Genomic DNA, 23636 nt, shown 5'->3' with positions numbered 1-23636 from the left:
ACTAAAGAATTAATGTGACCATGTGCAACACTGACTGTTTGGCACAGTGTTCCTAATAGGGGGTACCTCAGGTCACTGTGGCTACGAATGCTCATTGTTCTTCTCTCTGACTGACTGACCTAGAAATTATACAGTTTCATCATTTCCTATGCCTGTAATGGAGGAAATTATTGCTAAGAAGAAAAGTAATCCTTTGCCATTAATCTTGATAAAGTTGATTTGTGTGAAGTTTATATACTGTCAAGTGTCTACATGAATCATCCAAAGCAAGGCTGAGTATGTAAACTACAACATGTGAAACTGGTAGTTCAACTTCATTTACATACATGTACGTACATTTTTCAACAAGTTAAACTTTAACCACAGTCATATGTTACATGCACTAAAGCATATGTACCCAAGTCAAAGGAAATACCAGAATTTTAATTTGTCTAACTCCCAGATTATGGACATTTGGAAGAGGCCTTGTGTTTGTCTCATTTCTACAAGAAGACAATGCAAAGATTACATAAGGTTGCTATGAAAGAGTTGGCAAATTGTATAAAAAAAAGGTAGGAGTCATTTTTATCCGTTGTGATTTAATATTTATCTTTGGAAAAGGAGTCTGAAATGTAGAGACACTAGAATCCAAACCTACATGTACTTGCACTGAGAATTTCAGTCTTCTGGAAACGCAAAGGGCACCCACTGGGCCCTAATTTCAACTCATACTTGCTCCAGATGTCAAACATTCAAACTTCTCACCTACATTCCCACCCACTTACAAAATCAGTATGAGCTTAAATTGCCGGCAGGATGGGGTCTTGTATGGTACACTTCTTTCAATTTACTCCTCCGTTCAATGCCCTTAAAACGAATAAATTCTTGCTGCATATTCACCAAAAAGATAATCTTATTACAAACATACATGTAAACTCTAGCAACTCTCCACACAAAGTATTACTTCAGAGATCTCAGATTTGACATACCTTTTTCCATTTGAAATAAGTGTACCGTTTCTGTTAATTTCCAAAGTATTTTCTTGCACTCCCTTCATTTGCATTATTTGGTTTAATCCAGAAACTGTCCTTAAAATTATCGTACAATTTAAAACATATACAATGTAGCATCTACATAATGCTACAATTTCCTACAATACCAACAAATTTTAATTTTCATACAGGGTGAAAAATCTTAGATATCAAAACACTAAGTTTAGAACAGTTTTGTGTTCATATATTTCATTTATTTTGATTCATAAAGAGGGTGAGGCTGATAATGCTTATTCCATCCTGGTAATGTGATTGTGGCAAATCGCTGGCCCTGGGAACTGTAACATTTTTATGTCTACCTCTTTAAAAATTGACCGGTATTTCACTGAAGCTATGTTCAAACGTTCTCACTCTTGTATGCCCTGGCTTTTGAACAAAAAATGCTGAAGTGTCTAAAGCTTATTTCAAGCCTTACAATCAGAGCTCGCTTGCAAGATACATATTACCATAGAAAATACATACATTGCTGACTGGTACGAAGATATCATATTTGCACTCGTAATACAAATGTGTCGTTTCGTCAATTTTGTTAAAATTAAATATAATATGTGGTTTTGAGGGAAAAATTCATTAACATCAGATTTTTTGGAAGGAAATTTGACAAAATCAGAAATCCAATTAAAATAAGAAAAGTTGCATATCTGCTTGCATCATGTGAAGTTCAGCTTCTATGCATGTGTACTTCAGCATGTTTGAATAAACTATGTGTAGGTTTACTTGATTTACATCAAGATTTTAAATCAACAGAGAATAATATTAAAAACAAAAATCATCCAACATGAATCACTCAAGAAAGATCTTTATTTGTTTTTGTTTGGGTCATTTTTTTGTTTAATTAAAACTTTTTTTCCATTTTAAACCAGTAGCATAAAGGTCTAATTTGAGATTGAATTTCATGAAGCTGGTCCGTGTCATGCAATCAATTCATTTGAAAGTATCAACATTCTCAATACAACTAAGTGTTACTATATGGTTAGAGTTACTACCTTTTGTACATGTACATGTATAACCTTCGCAGCAAAATACATGTACATGTACATGTATGTACATGCGTGAAAACGTAAGGTGCACACGCACAATGAATGAATCAGAACTCCTACTGTTATTGGAAAAAAATTCATCAAATATCACCTTGCAAATGATTGAATGCCTGATGTGAGTTTTACAATTTCATAATATTTTTCGAGATAATATTGCTTAAATTAATATAAATGTATGATGTACATGTAGGCACCCAAACAATTCCAAACAAAGTTTAAGAATATTTGCTTATCCCATTAGGATAGAACTCAACAAAGGCAGACTTTTTGTAAAAAAAATAAAACCAATCATAAATGTTGTCTTCAACTGTAAAAACTAGAACAGAGCAGGCAGGTCAGGCACCTTATATTGGTGTATGGTGTGACCATGGTGTGACCGACCCCAATGCCAATACACTGTTGCTTGCTGGGGTGGGGACTACAACATTTCTGTCTTTATTTAGCTCACACTTGAGTTGATGATGGAAAGAAAACAGCTCACAGAGGAATAAAGTCTTCAACATGATATCCAGGGCCATTAACCGTGGTTCCTTGATATAAAAAAGGTGGCAACATTGATAACCATTGGTAACATTTACATAATTTTAATATACATGTAGGAAAATGGTCTTATTGGTGGAAATATAAGGCTAAAATAAAAGCTTGAGAAAAATACACTGTATTATTGTGCAAAACACCCAGTCCGTCACTTCCTTTAATTAAAAAGCTATGTTTTAAAATACATGTAACTAGTTTTAACCGTAAAGCACCTATGATTTTTTATGACTGAAAAACATATTTTCAACTTTTTAATAAAATGGAACCAGGCATATTTCTGAATGCAAACATAACATATGACCTTTCATGGCATGGGTTAGTGTAAGAGTAATGACATGCAACATATGGCGAACTACAGTCAGTCAAGTATTGGTTATTTGTAGTACAAACCACAACTCTTCCCCATGTGATCTGCAAACATAAACATGAAATAAAACTGTTTTACCCCCAAAGATTAGTGTTCACGCAGATACTTTGATACTGACCAAGCATTACAACTGAACAACTTCTATGACATGTATGATGTTGACTTCTTGTGGTCCACTAAGTATTTTCTCCACTCCAGTGTTTGCGTCAACAAGTAGTTAAGTACTTTACAACCACAAATGCTGATTTACGAAAATCAACGAAAGGGATTTTTGCACTGATTTACAATACTTCCTTTAGTTTTAGTGATAAATTGACCAAATCGCATCATGGTACGTGATTAGGTGCACAAAGGTATGGAATTAAAAAAAAAAATTATTTTGCATTTTTAATTTACGTGGGATTGAATTAAAAAACACATCAACAATTCATAATGAAAAAAAACCCCATGTGATATTACAAAAATACCGACGTAGATGATGGGTTAGAAACATATTCCAAACATTTGCTTCTTGAACTGTTAAAGCACACTCTCTTTGGGAAACGAATGACAGCAGAACAGTTTTTTGATAACACACTAATGAATGTACAATTCTCCTTTTTTTCCCCCAAATGCAGGTTGCAATTTTAGAACTATAACATTTGAAAGGAAGAACTAGAAGACATAAAACTTGCAGTTGCAATGACAAGATTTAGAGTTCAGTCAAAATGATCTTTGTCAAAGTCAAGAATGACTGTAGTGGCTGATCTTACCCATGGATATCTTGGATGGCTAAAGCTGGGTACAAACATTGTTGGCTGTGAGTGCGAATGGTGATGCTGATATGCTGCAGCAGCAGCTGCAGATGCAGTCATACCAGGCACGGTGTATCCACCCTCAGCCTGCTGCATGTGGGCATGGGCAGGCCTATACATCCAAGCAGATAACAAGACACCAATACGAGCAATAATCAACAAGACCACCAAGGCGTTGCTGTCTTCAAAGTTGCTGAATCCAACTTGTTAATACTAAGCCTATTGCACAGAGCAATCTCAGTACAAACTCCCTCGTGATCAATGATTGGCAATTGTGCTTGTAGACCATACAATTCAACAAATCCTATGAAGTATGATGAGTCATATGGCCATCCATCCACTTCCAGACTTCAGTCTTCATCCAGTGCATGAGTGGACTGAACTTGTTGCTGAGATGCTGTTTTCTGTGCAGAATTCATGCTGAGATTAAGCCAGTCAACAGTTGAAAGTTAGTGGTTTGACCTCCAGCTCCAACAAATCAGTCCTTTGGAATCTGGAAGTGATCAGTTGGAGTGCTTGGGATTATGTAATCACTGTAATGATAAACTCCTGGAGACTGCAAGATGGACAGAACCCAAGCACTTTGTGGCTGTCTGTTATTTCCCCTCAATGCCAGTCAACTGAAACAAACCTCAAGAAGCACTGAGAGTAGATGTGGTCTTGCAATCATGCAATAATGTCATGTATGAACAAGTACAAGCACCAAACTCTACAATTTCAGCAACATACATGTAGACACACTCCAAGAGTTAGATACCAGTAGTCACTTGCTCTGACCAATAACTTTTACATTACTGTCACATGGAAGTGTGCAAAGCCTACGGGAACCAAATAAAAACAATATGTAGAGCAACCTAGTGGTATAAAGATATACCAGACCTTATGACCAGACCAATGCTGTTATAAATCAAGCTCTTCTCAGTACTGAACATACCACCTCTGAAACTGGTAAAATGAATGCAACAACACAATGAGTACAGCCTACTATACCAAAGGGAGGGCTAATGGTCGTGGGAAGCAATAAGTCACTTTATTTCCTGAAGGTGACCTTGCAGACTGAACAGAATGACCCTTCCACACAACTAATTGGCACTGTCCATGATCAGTGTTGGGATGGACAAATTACAACTAATTTTGTCAGTACTTGTCATGAACTGAAGGCAAAGTATTGTCAAATGGTAATTAAACATGAATATATACATGCATATTGCATTCCAGCCTAACAAACAATGTGTATAAAAAACAAAAAATGAAACTTGTTGGACATTTATGAGCTACACTGTGTTTGTTTCCCCTGGTATAAAATGGAAGTGGCCAAAGTCAGCAGGGTATCATGTTACAGCCAAGGCCTGGTTTTCTCATCATCCAGAATAAACCTTCATTTCCTGTGTACCAGGATCTGATTACATATTTTTAACCACCCCTCCAAAAGAAATGGACTACTCTGTGAAGTTTATTGCTGATGCTATAATTTGATTTAGTATACTTGCTGAATTCTGTCTGGTGATGGCACAGTGTATGGTGTAAGGAAGTGGGTTTTTTGTCATGGTTTTTGTTCATCTACAGACTACAGTGCACATACATGTACATGTACATGTATACACTTTATTGAATGTGTCTGTTTTACGTTTACTGCTGCAACTACTGACAAACACCCAACCAATATTTCATGATTATGCTCATATTCAAGGAGACAAATAGCGAAGGTGTACACTGAACAACAGACATGTTATGCTCCTTAACCTTACATTCAATATTATACATGTACATGCATGTATTCAAAGGAGGGTCTTAAAATTGGATACATGTAGATGTTGCTGGTTGTTTATGGTAACCACAGGCCATGTGCTAACCAAAAGGAAGAGATAAACAGATGACTTCTCTGTGTTTATTGAAGGGCACAATGTATTACTATGCATTCATAAATACCTGAGAGTGAGACAGTTTACCTGCTCCTATTGGTCGAGAGCCCGTCATGTGGGTGGTTTTAAACGGAGAATAAAACACAAGCAAGAAGTGTTTAAAACCGGCCAGAAATGAAGGTGGTCCCTGAATCAGAACAATAAATTTCTGCTTTCGCAAATGTATTCTTTGAAGTTTGTAGGTTCAAATAATTTTTATGAAGCGAATAATTTTACATTGTTTCAAATAAGACCTGTCTTACAGGAGGGAAACATGGCTTAATAAAAAAGAGACTAAAAAGTTGCAGTATCATTTCGTCTGCTTGCGCCCTGGCCACTGCCTCTCGCACATACTGTGCAGTGCCTAGCTCCATATGTTACGTACATTGTACTCGTGGGAGCTACTACACATACACACAACCAACTGAAGTAGCTGTACACATACCGGTACGCCATACAGCATGTAGAAGTCACCAACTCACACACAGTCACACACAAATGGCCGGTCTTGTGGGCAAAACACATCGTGACAATTGCAGCTTAGCGAGATTTCTTTCGGACCTTGCTTCAAAACAACACATCTAGGTGTATTGACAAACTTTACTTGCCTTGTATACTGTCAGTACAGGCCTTTTCATGAACACGTGACACTTTTTTTACGATACCGCTTTACGTTTAACAAAGTTGTTCACAAATTGGCTACGCACTTGGTAGCTTAGTGTATCACGAAAGCGTCAGAAGATTTGGTAAACTCTGTCTTATTTTTTTCCACCTTTTCTTGGTAAAAGTATGCCTGAAGCCCTGAAAACAATGCTGAGGAAATAGGTTACTTTGATATTTAAAAATCCTCAATGCTGCTTCTCTGAGGGTGTCATCTTGGGTTGTTGCATTTTGTTTGGAGAGGAAAAGCAATGACATGCTCCATTCATAGAAATGGCCCCAGAACATGGATAGCAATCTAACCTAAAATTCGTGAACAAAACATCGTCGGAATTTTGTCAATGTTTCTACTTTTTGGAACGTTTTGTCAATTTGTCTATGTTTTTGACTAAAAGTTATTTATGAATAGGAATAGTAGTGTGGTGAAGCAGATAATGACCCTCGCCTTCGGCTTGGGCCATTATTGGCGACCATGCCTCTACCGGGTTTTAAACCAGACATTTAAAACTGCTCTTTCGTAATATTATTCCCTTAGACACTGACTTTTAAGTATTGGCAAGTCAGAAACAAATCATTGTCATTGCATTTACTAATCTGCATCTACTAATACCTGATCCTGCATTGATCCACCATTAACAGCAGAAATTCAGTCCTTAAAACAGTGAAACGTCACCTGGATGCACTTTGAAATTTAGGCAACAATTACATGTAGAATCAGTCTAATTTTGTAGTAGTACAGTGATTGTCATACAAAATTCATCCTATTTTCAAAAGTACTTACAGACAGCACCACCCTTACATAGAAAATAAAGCCAACATTAATTTTGTTTCATCAATTAAAAGAGATGGGCAATTCGTGACCAAAGTGGACAAGGCTGAAAAGTGGAAAATTCATGAAATTTTCTGAACTATTAGCATCACAACCTTAAATGTGGTATCAAATAAAAGGAACAACAAGACATTTTATTTGAGTGATGTGCGAATGAGATGGGATGTGGTAAAATGTTTTTGTTTTTGGGCGTAAACAAAAACTGGTTGTGGGGCTGAAATTATGGATTTCGGGTAGTCATTTGGCATCTCGTTTTAACATGAAAAAATGTAAGTGCTATTGTGACTTTTTCTTTTTAAGGCAGAGAGAAAGTTCACATTAAAAAAAATTAACACACAGAACTCAGAACACCATGATTCAGAATGTTTTTTTTTATCACATGTGTGAAGTTGATTTCAGACACGAAACGTCTCAGTCTATGATGTTTTGTTTTCAAGGTTCAGTGCAGTGTGGAATGCATGCTACTCTGCTCACCCACATGTGCATGCATGGTATTGCGAGGTCTGATCTGGCAATTGCAAAATTAGACAGAACTGTGCAAGCGGTCAAATACATTGTTATTGGGGTGATTGGGCTCAACCCAACTACCTTTTTAAAATTGTTAGAAATCTTCTTTCTTACTTTCAATTTTTTTTTTTACTGGACAACAATTCTCCAAGACTTTTCTTCCAAACGGCAAAAACTTCCAACTTGGAACAAAATTCAACCCTGATCTCAAGGTGTGCATATTACTTTGAGGTCATGATGATGTCATCAGGTATCAAATTAAAAGTGATTTCAGTTCGAAGAATGACCATCTTCTTGAACCATTAGAACATGTCTTGTCAGGTATGTGAATTGGTTTGACCTTTACTCCCGGGGTTACCAGCAGGTCAAAGTTAGGTGAACTCAAAATACCAACAGAATCCTCAAAAATCAAAACAAACCCAATTTCTTTGAGTTAAGGGATGAAGATGGAACCTGGAACGAACATGAGTCCTTGTCTGAAGATGTGAACATTTTTGTGAGGTCATCATGACGTCATCAGATATCAAATTACATGCGTTCTAAGGTCAAAATTGGAGAAAAAAAATACTTTGAACTATAACTTTTGAACTGAAAGAAAGTTTGTTCTTTCATTTTGTCCAATGTTCGGTTTTTGGGATGTGGTAGATATTGCCTTGTGCAACATTTTTGATTCCACAAAGCCATTTGGCCTTTACTGCCGGGGCAACTTGAAGTGCAATGAGAAATGAATATAACTTAAAAACGGAACTTTTCACTACAATCATACAATCTAATATGCTTGGGCATTTCCAGCTTGTTTGGAATCGATTCCGCTCCGATTCTATCTTAAAATCACATTTTCATTTGGTATCGATTTCAAACTTCCCCAGGTTACAAAAAAGAACCACTTTAAAACTACTAAGGGGATTTTGGCAGGGGAAACATCAAAATAAGAGTTCGACGAGTTTTTTCTTTCATTGTTTTTTTGCAATAACATGCAAGATTGAAATCACACTTCACCTTTGCAGCACTATCAACAGATTGCAGTTGAAAACAGTCAGAAAAAAATGTGATTGTCAAATGAAATTGTTGCTAAATGTATACTGCTGCTTTCTCTTAGTTCCATTTGTGGTTTTATATTTGTGAACAACATTTTGGCGGAACCATAATCATTGGGTCTGAATATAACATCATTCATTATTGATGCGTCATGTACTATCAGGGCAGGGATCGCTGATGAACGAATTACTGAGTATTCTATCTACACATTCTTCTAGTACCGGCCACTGCATGTCATTCTAAAAAGGAGGGTGGAATCGCTACAGGCCCTGGAAACTTTTGATTTCAATTGTACACTCTGCTGCTCTTACATGTATAAAAGTAGCTTATGAAGTTGGAACATTGCCAATGAACCCCAAGCTTTGTCAATTCATTTTCATTTAATTTTCCCAATCTGTTTCCCAATCTACCAGTCTGAATTTTGTAAGGAAGTCATCACCACTAAAGGAAGCCTTTGTGGATCGTGCCAATTCATAAAACCATGCTCCTTGCTGGATGCGTACCTGTACTCGTCACCAAGCCTTTGAAGCAGAGCTCGTAAGATACCTTCATGAACAAAAATATTAGCTTTGTGATTATGGGACATGCTGCACTTTTGAAAGTGAGCATTTGGCCAAGAACATACATCCTATCATGGCAAAATAACAATAAATGACATAAGTGACATATTGGCAAAGTCCGGGGGAAAAAACCAAAGCGCTGCATCACCATGTTTAATTGCCTTTAATCTCACAAGTTAAAAAAGGAAGTTTTTTTTGTTTTTTGATGCACTCCATATACTTTGAAAAACTGTGGAGGATCTGTTTTTGAAGAATCACACTATCTTTGAAGGCATGTTGAAGTATGCTGGTCTTCAAAATCCTTGTATGAAGACAGGCACCGACACCAAGGTAACTGGAATTGGCTTCTTCAGAGAAGTGATTCCTTACAAAAGTGGAATCATGATTCTGATTCCAAGTTGAATTGACTTTACATTAATTTCGGCGTGGAATTGCCCAAGCCTAATATATACATGTATTATGCAAATATTCAATGAGGGATGCCAAAACAAATGATGGCATTATGACATCATCACCTTAAATAATATCGATTTTTTTTTTAAATAAACAACTTGTTTATCAAAATTGTATCAAATCACCTGCAAACTTTCTTTGGACAATAACAAAATACTTAGTGAAGTTTATGGGAGATGATGTAAAATACACTGGAAGTTATTTTAGGGAGAATTTAAAAACGATGTGTTTATTATTACTTTTTATTTAAATTATTAAAAATCCATTTAGTTTGTACTCAGTGATGATTATTACACAAATATTGAAAACGGCTACAATTAACGTTAGTCATCCTACAACATTTAACAGGAAGTATGATGTAATCAAGCATGTATACACACACGTTTCTGTAATTTTTATGTTTTCTGAATTTCAGTATTCTTTTCTGTTGTTACATTGACATGCATTCGCAACATACATGTATTTCAAATAAAATTGCTTTATGCCCGATCACCCTGTATTTGTCACAAACACCAAACATCTATTTTTGTTGGATTCTGTACAATAATCATTTTTGTTTTCATCTGGGAATGTGGTATGCATGTACATGTACATACAACTGCAATGTACCCTACTTTAAAATGAAAATATCCATATCCCGAAAATGTAACATTGCCACTGAAGCACACCAAATGTCAACAAATTGGCAATGTCCTGTAAGGTCAAGTTTCTAGAACACGACCATTCAAAAACAACACCGCTTCAAAAAGCATAAACAGGCTAGGTATTTTTTTTTTCTTAATTGACAACATCCCCTGGGCCCTGTGTACATGTATATAACTTTTCATAAATTGTATAAAAATTCACGTTTCAATATTTTAAGTTTTTAAGCATTACTTCATGTTTTCGAATTACTCATAAAATGTTAAAAATTGCCTTGGTTGACAAAAATATCCTTGTCGTGCAAAGCAAACAGAGTTGAATTCACCATGCACAAAAAAATCTTACGATTTGAAAAGTTAAAAAGTTATGATAAATGACAGAAACAGTTGGGAATGGATGGTATGAAATGCATACTAGTCAGACAAGTGGGTGTAAAAAAACACAGGGCGTGGTACATGTACATAGACAGACAAGGATTTAAATAAGAGGGGTGTTAGGAAAGATTAAAAGATCCTAGCAGGAAGAACAAAGCCAGTGTAATCCCAATACAAATGCCAATGATTGCCAAGAATGACAGATGCTTGATCTCAGTCTCTGATCAATATTAAGCCACTTGGTCTGGCTAGCAGGGTGGGGACTGTCAGGCCCTTTCAACATCAATGCAACTTGACAGCTTGCTTACATACCCTATTTCCCTGGCCCACTTCTTAGCTGTTAAAGACCAAATATTCAGTACAATGGTGTAACAATATTCAGTACAATGGTGTAACAATACATGTGTGTAAGCTTTAGACATAAAAAGGTAAAAGAAGACACCTCCAATCAGACCACTGTTGCTTTCATTTAATTGTTCTTTGGTAAAGAGTTCAGTTAAATTTTGCAATGAACTAGTGATTGTATTTGTGTATGTGAAGAATATTGTCAAGTATAAATTACCTGCACAAGGCTAACACATTAGTATGTAAAATGAGCAATACGATCATCATTTTCGTTTTAAAAATGTTGACACTCTAATAACATCAGTCTTAGCCTGAGATTCCATTATAAATTGTACAATAATCTGTGTTCCAGGTCTGTGCCTTGTTGTCAAGATTCATTTTGGTAGGCATAATTGCCTCAGTGCCATTTGCACTGAGATTGTAATATGGTTAAACTCAAGTTCGGAACCAGTCTAGCTGGCTTGTACCCGTTCATAGGGTGTGTAATCGATTGCAAACAAAATGCGGACTAACTAAATATGGTAAATTGGGAGCAGTTTTTGAAAAAAAAGCCAGTTTTTTTTCCCAACACTGGTCGGCCGACCAGCGTTGGAAATTGATACAAAAATAGGCATTGGAAATTGATACAAAAATACCACTTTCTAGAAAATGACAGCACACCAGGTGCCTTGATTTTACAGGATGCTTTAGACTGCATTCACTACCAGTCCAGTGAGGTATTTCATAACAATTTGGTAGTTTTGTTTTTGGATGTTTGCAAATGTTGTATATTGCCTTTAATCACTGTTTCTACCTCTGGTTCATTTCTTCCCATCCTTTTATTCATTCTTACTCTCTCTCTCACACAGCTTTATCAGGCACACACCATTCACATGGATAGATGATATACACTAAGCTCTTCCTAAGGATGGCCTCTGCTAGTTGATAAGTTGAGTATAGGCCACTGACTTCACACACCTGAAATGTACACACAGGCTGGGAAGCTTTGTCTTTCATCAAAGGAAAAGCTGAACAGTTATTGATGATAGTATAAAATGAACTTCTGAACTCGACTATGATTTGCAGAAAAGCAAAAAAAACCCAATAATTTACTGAAGAAAATAGCAGTGTTAATGTAGGATTAGGACTGGTGTAATAAGAAGGGAAATATCAGTCATGAATCACATGGCTCAGTGAAATGTCAGGAAATAGGAAGACTGAATACTGAGGCCACTGGGCTTTAGGGATCTTCTCTTATTTTGATGAAATGTGAAAAGTGAAGCTTACACACAGAAAAAAACCACATTTTTCCCCAGCTTAGTTAAAAATATTCATACAAATTCTTGAAATCTGTGAAATGAATAAAAACTTATTTAGTTGGCACTTGCTGTTGATTAGTGAATCAAATTTGGAAAAAAATTCCGTCAGTGAAACATTCGCTGTTAAACTGATATTGAAGAAAGTAAATGAACTCGTCTTTTATTTCTCTTGGCTTTAACTACAATGGAAAGTCACTTTATGAAAGTAAACTATTTTATTGACAGTGTTTGCAAAACCTATGAAAGACATAAGTATGTGTAGTCCTTGCATTCAGCCTAAGTGGAAGAATTGCTTTGATCCCCTAAATGCAAACATTCAATATAGCAACAATCCTTCACAACCAGCTGCAGAAAGTGTAACAATTTCCTTTGTGTAGATAAGTAATGCATACCACATGGATCAGAATGTGATTTGACAAAAACGGCTTATGCGAACACGGGACTGATGTTGCCATGATGTCAACAGAGGGCAGTATACACATACACATTTTCTGATTCTAACAGTCAGCTTCAGTGCAGTACCATAAGAGCGCCCTCTTTCAGTCATTGTTGACTACATGGCCTCTTCCACTGTCACACAGACATGGTATAAAAGTTGATAACCTAAATAAAATGGCCTTTTGAAAAAAACCAAAATGTACAAGCTGTACAAGGTCCCATCAATGCATATGGAGAGTAACACTGTTAGTCTCATTTGTTATAAAAGTTTAATTTTAGAATTATCTGCCTTCATAAGACCATAACGAGGATTGTAATTTCTTGACATTAGTTGTCTTATGTTATATCATGGATTAAAATCACCCCCAATAAATGTTTGTGGAACACCACCTTAGAAATCAGTCATACAATACAATTTACTTCTCGGTCTTCAGTCCTTTAATGAGTAGTTTGAGTAGCAAACCGACAATTCCCTCTTGCCAAAGCAAACTTTCATAAGGCCAAAAAAGGACAAAAATTGGTTTGGGTCACATGGTCGCATGTTTTATTTCACTGGAAGAAATTTCCTTTTTGCTTTTGGACAATTTGCACTTTCTCCGATGTCTAGAGCAAATTGCAGTCTTGCGTGCACGTGCACAAGAGCCGAACGAAAGCCACAAAAGACATGCGGCCGTCCGATCGATGTGAAGTCTGTGCAACGCACGTGGCCATTGGTGGAATATCGCATAATGATTTTTCCTATTGGCTAAGGCGATGTAAACAAAGACTTGCTTTCAGCAACCTAAAAGCGTTTAGTTTAAAATAAAAAGATCGTTAGCACACTTTGCTTCCAACAAAAGTTTCATCGAAAATTGGTTTTCACGATGCATGGCGTCCGTAGGCTTGAAAGTCTGTACGGCCGTGTAACATGCGGTCAGCCAATAAAATTGCTTATTGGGCACAGACATTAAAGTAGGGATTTCCCTGCACGCAATACTGCCCTGCTCGCACACACGTGTATCCGCACGGAGGATCATGAGACACACACGGACCAGACATTTTTGACTGCGTTGCAATGATGATTACGTGACGAAAGACCCAAGCGGTTTTGGTACAACGTACACATTTTTTTAAAAGTACACGCAAACTGATGTTAGACCACAATGTTTTCATTCGAATAATATCAGAAAGAAAAAAAAACACTCGCTGATAAATTGTTCTGGCGGTTGGGGATTTTGACCGTCGGTATTGTAATATTTTTCCCCCCAAATAACCAATCAAATTGTGTGGGGTCACATTATATCGCTTTCAAAAAAAGGGTCGGTCGGGTGACCCGCACCAAAGGTATTTTTTGTCTGGCCTAAGCTGAAAATAATTTTTTCAAGGGTGGTACAGAAGTTGATGTCAATCACAAAACTGCTCCAGGAGAAAAGGGAGGAGCCTCCCTCAGGTTACTTACATGTAGACAGCCTAGGTACCTCTAACTACACAATGAGATAACTAGCAGCATTGGCACCTCATTTCTTCTACACAGAGATCTTAAAGGGTCCATGAAATGAATTTTTCTGAGTAAAATATTTTGCAACTTTTCATACCTCTTAAAGGGAATATACAAAATTTGCAAACATCAAAAAACAGAAACCAATAGATTGTCTAGGTACCTCCTTCCTCCAATACAGTGTTCTTGTCAGCCAGAAGCCAATACGGTGTCTAGGAACCTCGTTTCTGCTATACAGGGTTCGTGTCAACCAGAAGCCAATAGATTGTCTAGGTACCTCCTTTCTGCTATACAGTGTTCGTGCCAACCAGAAGCCAATAGATTGTCTAGGTACCTCCTTTCAGCTATACAGTGTTCTTGTCAGCCAGAAGCCAATATATTGTCTAGGTACCTCCTTTCTGCTATACAGTGTTCTTGTCAGTCAGAAGCCAATATATTGTCTAGGAACCTCCTTTCTGCTATACAGGGTTCGTGCCAACCAGAAGCCAATAGATCATTTAGGTACCTACTTTCTGCTATACAGGGTTCGTGCCAACCAGAAGCCAATAGATCATCTAGGTACCTACTTTCTGCTATACAGGGTTCGTGCCAACCAGAAGCCAATAGATTGTCTAGGTACCTACTTTCTGCTACACAGGGTTCTTGTCAACCAGAAGCCAATAGATCGTCTAGGTACCTCCTTTCTGCTATACAGGGTTCGTGTCAGCCAGAAGCCAATAGATTGTCCAGGTACCTACTTTCTGCTATACAGTGTTCTTGTCAGCCAGAAGCCAATAGATCATCTAGGTACCTACTTTCTGCTATACAGGGTTCTTGTCAGCCAGAAGCCAATAGATTGCCAAGGTACCTCCTTTCTGCTTTACAGGGTTCGTGTCAGCCAGAAGCCAATAGATCGTCTAGGTACCTCCTTTCTGCTATACAGGGTCCTTGTCAGCCAGAAGCCAATAGATTGCCAAGGTACCTCCTTTCTGCTTTACAGGGTTCGTGTCAGCCAGAAGCCAATAGATCGTCTAGGTACCTCCTTTCTGCTATACAGGGTTCTTGTCAACCAGAAGCCAAAAAGCCAATAGATTGTCCAGGTACCTCCTTCCTGCTATACAGGGTTCGTGTCAACCAGAAGCCAATAGATTGTCTAGGAACCTCCTTCCTGCTATACAAGGTTCTTGTCAGCCAGAAGCCAATACAGTGTCTAGGATCCTCCTTTCTGCTACACAGGGTCATTCTCAACCAGAAGCCAATACATTGTCTAGGAATCTCCTTTCTGCTATACATATTCTTGTCAATCTGCGAACAGGGTTCGTGTCAACCAGAAGCCAATAGATCATCTAGGTACACGTACCTCCTTTCTGCTATACATATTCTTGTCAATCTGCGGACAGGGTCCTTGTCAACCAGAAGCCAATAGATTGCCAAGGTACCTACTTTCTGCTATACAGGGTCCCTGTCAACCACAAGCCAATAGATCGTCTAGGTACCTACTTTCTGCTATACAGGGTCCTTGTCAGCCAGAAGCCAATAGATTGCCAAGCTACCTCCTTGTCAATCTGCAGACAATACACTGACTGGTAACTCCTTTCCACTATACAGGAATCTTTTTTTAAAATCAGCCAGCGGATTCTCTAGATAACTCCAATTTGTTATAATGGGATTTCGCCTACTAAAACTTAGTATACACTCTGGGTAAAATCTGTTGTACTATACAGGCATCATTTTTAGTTCTTAACATGTTGGTTCAAAAGGGACAAAACTAAACAGTTTTAACATCAGCAAACACTTCCACAACATCCACACAGAATGAAGTACAGTCTGAAAGGATTGTTTCCTTTTTGTGCAACACCCCTCGTGACAACTTACATATATGTCCCTTTACAAACAGGCTTTTAAGTTAAACCCCCTGACTCCCACTTGATCTATTTGTGAGCAGGCATGATTGAGAAGGAAATCATGTAGGCCCAGATTGTGGGTATTACAGGAATTAAGAAGCATATTATCACCTACAATAAAAGAGTGAGGCACTCACAAGATTGCAAGTCTTCAGCTTACCAAACAGGTCCCAAATATGCAAGATCAACCAACTAGGTTTACTCTTGTACACTTACCTAAACAATTGTTTTTCTTTATCACATTTGGCTATTTTTCCCATAATAATCAGTGGTTCAATAGGGAATTCACATTGTACTTGGTACTATGGTACTTGGTACCATCAAAACCTGTATGACAGTCAGAATGACAGTCAGAATGACAGTGGGAATGACAGCAGTGGGAATGGCATTATGCATATTTGCTGTAATGCTGTTATATTTTGCTTTCATCTGAGAATGGTAAAAGTAATCTAATTTTATTTAACAGTGAAAACTACAATTAATTTGGTTAATTCAAAATTTAAAAGAAGTAAAAAAAAGAAGAAGATATTTGAGCATATTATACTTACTGAGGCTAATGCCTTTCCCAATGTGTCTCCTGTTTGTGAATTGCCCCCTCCTCCACTTACATTTGTCGTTCCTCTAACAGCTACAAATAAACACAAAGGTAATCTCATGAATCAAAGCAAAAAAAGAAACAAGTTTCATTTGAAGAAGTTTTTGCTTTCTCAAGGTTTCTAAACCCTTGAGAGGGTCTAGCAGAAGTAGCAACGTTCTGTAATCAATCAGTTACTCCAAATACCTTCACAAGGTGCACTTTACAGTGTAAATGGTTAAAGTGGTAACAGTTAATTGGTTATGAGCACCTTTAGCAATGAAACTACACGTACTTGATCCATCTGTGTATTTTATGACACAATATGGAATTTCATGTCATTCGATAGATACACATTAAAAAATAAAAAGATCCGCCCATCTAAAAGCAGTGATAAAAATCATCTGCATTAACACATCCTTGGTAGCAAGCCCACAGAATCCAACTTACTTAATGTTGTGTCTGTTCCATTGGTTGGTGATGAGGTTGAATATGGAGAGTGTGGATGCGTGGAGGAGGTTGTTGTCCCAGGTCTAAAGGTTGACATAGGAGGAAGACTCAAGGGATCACGATCGGGAGACAAACTATGACTGTGGACATGACCACCACTTTGACTCTGACCATAGCCCTGTACAACAGTAAATACAAAAGATATTAACATTCAATCAAATAACCACTATACCAAGGGTTGCAACTAAATATCTATTCAATCTGGGCTATGAACTGTGATTTTTTTCCTGCCAACGTACCGATACAGACTTTATGACAATTAAATTTATGTCTCTATGACAATGTCTAATCTGGCGAGGAAGGTTCAAGATCTTTATGTCATATAAATTTTACTGGCTAGGTTAGCTAGGATTTTACATTTGCAGGCAGCATGTTAGCCAATCATAATATAGATTGCCCTATATCTGGGCAGATTAAAAAACAATTTTAAAGATAAGTGCAGCGTTGGATCGCATATAGGCATTTTTTCCCTAGAAATTTCTAGGGCTTCAGTGCAAATAATGCAGTAGTTGATTGATAGAGTTGATTCACAGCAGACTTAGCTGCGGTTGAGTTGCAGCCTTGTGCTTGCAGTGCTGTCGCAAACACAGAGCAGCGGTTAAAGATTCCAGGCAAGATTTCTATACAGGCTTTGGCAACTCCTGATCGTGCATGCATGATGATTGTGCATTACAATAGGGGTGGGTATTAGCCCATACTTTTTTAGCTGCCCCCTCAAAATATGTAGTGACCCATGGGAATCAAGGGAAAAATGCTTTAAAAATTATTTGAGACCATTAACCCCCCTGTACATGGCCCTCAAAGTGTCATTTTGAAAATATAGTATGGTGCCCTGACTCCTTGTGCACAAAGTGTATGTAACTATTTTTCGGCTCCAGACTATTTTCTCCCACACTGGTCTAGCCTTGACAAAAGTTAGTAATCTAGGGGAAATAAAGAAACTTCCCTTATTTTTTGTTTAGTAAATCCTTTTGTTTCACCTCTGAAGTGTATTTCATGTATGTCATTACAACTTTAACCATTGCCGATACAAATTCTTACTTTTAAAAAGAAAAAATCTTAGGTTTAAAACACATGCCCATGCAGCTTTGTATGCGGAATGCAGTTATATGTACCAACAGGTCTACTTATTTTTGTTTTGCCTGGGGAAAAAAAATTTTCAGCACATACCAAAACAATAATTAAAAACACAAAAGTTGAAAAACATGTTCCTCAACTAAACGGACCGTTGAAAATTGCCAAAAGAGGAGGATTGCACTTTTAATTGTTTGCGATTTGTTGAATTTTTCCCGTTTTCCAAGCTTACACATAACTTGGCTAGTATTGGTCCAAGTGTTAAACAAGTTCACTTGTGTCAGATAAATTTACATGTATATGCTGAATTGAAAGGGAAAAGCAGAGAATAGTATATATATACATGTAGCTATTCACTCAAAAGTCATTGCGGGTATGATTCATGCTGAATGCATACTTATTTAAGAGATGTCCATGACCGGCTCTGTTGAATATCATCCATCCTTGCATCTGCTTTTGTTACCCAAATATAGCGTCAGATTTGCCTAGTCTAGGGCCTAGTCTTCCATACACTCATATACTTATCAACCTGGTCTGATGATACGAATAGTCCTCCCATGCCTTATAGTACTAGTTTATCCTTAAATTCATCCTGTGCAGAATTCCACTGCACATTACTTCTGGTATTGTAAACTTGTTACACCAGAGTATTCTCAGAAGGAACCTGGCTATCTTCGCTCAATAAGATCAACAGTTAGTACATGTAGCTTTGACCAAGTTGACTTGGGCTGATGAAGAACTAAATATAATTAATACCAATATTTTTACCCACCTCATTAATTACAAAACAAATTATCCATGAAGTTTACTGCAAGGCAGATTTCAACAATGGTAAAGTGGAGGTCACAAATTTTAAACTTGATTAACAATCATGACGTTGGAACTTAATCACCCTGAACCGAGTGGTGATATCACAAGTTTCAAATTAGGAATGCAGTCATATGCTCAGGGAAAGTGAGTGGAAAAACTGTCATCTAACTATGGACCAAAAACCAACTTTTTCACAATCATGTTGCAAGAAATGGCCAGTAAAAGTAACTTCACTTGTTTAAGTAATCATTGAACTGCAAAATATATTACTTTTGATGACTTTTGAAGTCAGGGAACATGTCAGTTCAACTAGCCATAGAGGGTGCCCTTCGCCCAAAACTTTTTGATGGCATGTACAGGGGGGTTAAACTTTTCCAATGTTTGTTTTAATGTTTGATTGTTGTTTCTAGTAGGCTACTACATATTTTGAAAGGGGCAGAACATTAAAAAGTGAAAAAAAGTGAAATAATACCCACCCCCAATTACAAAGAGACTAACAACTCTAACAATAGAACATCCCAAATTGCTTTGTGAAGCACCCATTTTGCATCATAAATTCTCAGTGCAATCAGCATAAGGCCCTGTAGACACACTAAGCCTACCATCATGGAAGCTTTCTCTGTTTTATCCTTACAATTTGCAACAATGAATCTTATTGTTGTATCACCCTTTCATTGTGTGCTTACACTACAGCGCCTTGATGACCAGAAGTAGCCAGGTCAATTGGCAAGATTGGATCCACCAACTGGGAGACCCCTATCCGTATTATAAAGATGCTGCATCAGATGGGGTTAAATCACTCTTTTTGCACTAAACATTCCCACAACACCCAGTACTAAGGGATCTGATCCAGCGTATTTGGACATTCAGGTGAAAACAGGCTCATAGCCACAACATTAAAAAAGACTATAAAATATCAGTTGTGAGGAGCATAATGATTGTTTTTAATTTAACAGAAAAATAAGAGAATGATATACATTTTGTTTTCTTACCATAGGTTCATGTGGTGGGTATGTAGTTTGTGATTGTGAATATGAAGAAGCAGAGTTGCCTAAGATGGAAGTAGAATGAAAGCTAGCACTGGATGGGGCCAGCCCATTACTGTTCCAGGGATCTGTACTATGTGGACTGTGGGTGCCTGAAGCAGCATCTGGAAGAAAAAACCTCAATGTTACAGTGAATTGTGGGGATAATAGTAGTCAGGCTTAACTCCCCAGATGCACAGGAACAATATGGGTTTACCTGCAGTAATAGGTGTCATAGTTCTCAATTTCGGATTGCTAACTGACCAAAATATACATTGTTTAGATGAGTTGAGTGGCCCATACGTGGCGCAAGTTATATTGCAATGCATATTGCAGTATACAGTCGTAGTTAGGCCAGCATTTTTTAGTTTGTTGGATTACAAACCCGCCAACTCTGAATTTGACAATTTTAGAAAAACAAAATAAAATGAGAACATTTCGGTTACTTGGGATTTTTCAATATATGAAAAAAAAACCCAAGATTTTAATCAATCCCCCTCCCCCCCCCAAAAAAAACAGTACTTTAAGTAAATTGAAAAAATAAGACATACTTTTTGTTTCCTATTTTGTTAAAGTCAAAAACACAGCGTAGCCCATATTGCGGATGTCCCCGGTATCCGATCCAATCGCATGCATGCAGAAGTGCTGAGCATGTGTACACACATTGATGGAGCCAGCTTTGCGCTTTGGCTATTTTCGCCTGACATCACAGAATGCCATTACATGTGTATGTACGTATTACATGTATGGATTATGCTATATGGCGTTGAAATCATTGAAAAAATACAACTTTCCTAATATGAATCTTGATGATTTAATAAAACATTCATGGATTGATTCCCATATGAATCTCCTGGCATCTTGCTTACCCATGAAGTACTCGTTAGGATATATGCCTGGAGGCTTAGGGGAAGGGTAACTGGATGGATCGGATGAATGGTGATAGTCCTCTTGACTATTAGGAGAATACACCTGCAAATTAAAAAAAATTAAAAAATCAAAGATTATTAACTGGACAAGAGTGTTAAAATACAAAACATATTAAGAGCTCACAAAAGCTACCAACAAATGACTTATCAAAAAGCACCACATTTTCTTTTACTGTTTAAAATTTATACAGAGCACACAACGTTGTACAGATTAATGTTGGTAAAGTGCTGAATAAACTGTAGTATGGCAGCTGCAGTATGTTTATATCTATAATATTTCCATGTATTCTGGTAGTGGTACATGTACCTTCAATCACACAACACTTGGCAGAGGTGAAACAGAACCATACATATGTACATTGCACAATGTCAAAATCATAACAACACGTATGCATTACCTCATATGTGCAGAGTTTGCAGGGATTCTTTATAAGTAAGAAAAATCTAGTGACAAATTTGAACTGCTGGAATCAGGATGGGACAAAGTTGCAATTTACTTAATGAACTGAATGCTTGCTGTATGCAGGGCCCCATCTGGCAAAGCAAGGACACAGGGTATTGAAGAGGTACTGGCTTCATTTGTCTCTAATTCAGTGGCGTTAGATAGAGATGAAGTGATTACATTATTGTCCAAAATGCTCAGTGTGCAATGATGTGGATGTGTGAATTGAATAACAAAGCAATCCAAGTAATGACATCACAAATTAATTGCCAACAGCTAAATTATGAACTCTATGAAGACAACAAAATATGCAATTAAATAATTTACTCTGTTCAGAATTTTTGCAGAACGGACAACTACAATAATTATTAGTTGGAATAGACTAGACTGTCATTATTTAAGACAGAGAACAGTCAGATTGTGGATGTGACCTTTTCTCAGTCTGATACCCAGGGGAGCTTGACCTGCTTGGGACCACGGTTGGAAGTCTCAAGCTTAAGATCAAACACTCAGTTTAGGGTGACTTGTAGTGTTTGAAACAAACAGGGCTTCAGTTTACCCCCAAAAGAATGTAAACAAATACCCAATAGACTCCACACCATAATGAACTGAAAGGAAAATATTAAACGTAAGGTTTTAACATATTGTCTGCATTTTACTTGCTTTTAATAGCTTGAAATGTTAATGAGAATATATTATAACAGTCATTGTGTTGCAGCACATTGAAATCATCTTGCTTCACACTAATGCAGAGTACGGCGGTACATGTACAGTACCAGTATACCGGTAGTTGCTGCATTGCTGTGTGGTTTCTATTACAATGCTTAGGCCACAAAAAAATAGTAATCGGTCTCTGGTCAGCGCGCGCGTCGATTTTAATCATGCACGTCAACCTTTTTTTTCCCTTCAAATTAACACGGAAGCTACAACAGCGCCTCCTCAAATTTGCCGCACCTCCTCAAATGTTTGTACCAAGGAGCACCAAGGAATGGGGAAATTGCACCGAGGCAAATGATAAAGGGCACCAAGGCAAATTATGGAGGACACCAATGTATAATGAGGACACAAAAAAGCAAAATAGTACCCACCTTGTCTGTACAATTCAAGCTTGAACAAGTCAGGTGTGTTTACAAACACAAATGCCCCGCAACCGTGACTGTTCCCATGACATAACACCACTCTTTTAACATCAACTTACATGTACCTTGGTCACATGGAACGTTCATTGACAGCATTAGTGTCTTCTGTAGGTTTTATATGAATTAATCCCTAATCCCTATGATCTCATAATAAATACAAGATTTTTATTGTTTTAGCCATTGTGACCTTGACCCTTGACCCTTCGACCCCCAATGCAATAGGCCTAACCAAATTTGAAGTTCACGTGTAAAGTATTTCTCAAGTTATCGCGCTGACAAGATTTCTTTTATTTTAGTCGCTGTGACCTTGACCCTTGACCTTTCGGCCCCAAATGCACAAGGGTTCTTAGGATTACCAAGAACAATACACAAACCAAATTTGAAGTTCATATGTTAAGTATTTCTCAAGTTATCGCGCTGACAAGATTTGTCCGGACACACACACACACCCACCCACCCATGGAAGGACAAGGCGGAAACAGTATGCCCCTTCGGCTTCGCCGCGGGGCATAAAAAAAAAAAAAAAAAAGCCACCCAAAAAACAAAACAAAACGCGTCGCCGCATCAATTCCGGAGCTTCGGTCTGACCAGAGACCGTTTTTTTTTTTTTTTTGGCCTTACCACTTTAGTTCTTTTTATTAGATTACTGAAACTACATTGGTTAAAAAAAACTCAATATGAAGTCAATTGTTGCATTATTTGGGTCAGTAATTCAAATAATCTTTCCTTTGAGGCAAACTATTTTCCAAAGTAATGCCAAGTGTCATTTAACTGGAAGTTATTTCCATAAATACTTGTGATGGTACTGGGCAATCCAGGCAAAAGTGGGCACGGCTGAAAAGTGACAAATTTATGAAATCTTATGTAGCATCAAATAAAAGGGGAAAATTAGAACCATTTATTTGAGTGGTGTGCCAGTTGGGGGGGGGGGTCCAAAAAGAAAAACGTTTGTTTTTTGG

The 23636-nt window shown here is 37.5% G+C and overlaps 1 protein-coding gene across 2 annotated transcripts in view; it reads right to left on the bottom strand.

Moving 5' to 3' along the window:
* Positions 1 to 23636, bottom strand: part of LOC119720060 (transcription factor 12-like) — a 108033-nt gene that overhangs the window by 20258 nt on the left and 64139 nt on the right. For both annotated transcript variants that reach the window (XM_038189580.1, XM_038189581.1), the window contains 4 exons: positions 21037 to 21139; positions 20135 to 20292; positions 17199 to 17376; positions 16723 to 16802 (listed from right to left, as the gene is read on the bottom strand). In XM_038189580.1, coding sequence (XP_038045508.1) covers positions 16723 to 16802; positions 17199 to 17376; positions 20135 to 20292; positions 21037 to 21139 — 519 coding nt within the window. The remainder of the gene's footprint in view (positions 1 to 16722; positions 16803 to 17198; positions 17377 to 20134; positions 20293 to 21036; positions 21140 to 23636) is intronic.

Source organism: Patiria miniata, unplaced genomic scaffold (assembly GCF_015706575.1).
Source record: "Patiria miniata isolate m_02_andy unplaced genomic scaffold, ASM1570657v1 HiC_scaffold_9, whole genome shotgun sequence".
NCBI classification, from domain to species: domain Eukaryota; kingdom Metazoa; phylum Echinodermata; class Asteroidea; order Valvatida; family Asterinidae; genus Patiria; species Patiria miniata.
Note: the sequence above shows the minus strand (reverse complement) of the source record. Positions and strands in the feature narration are given on the sequence as shown.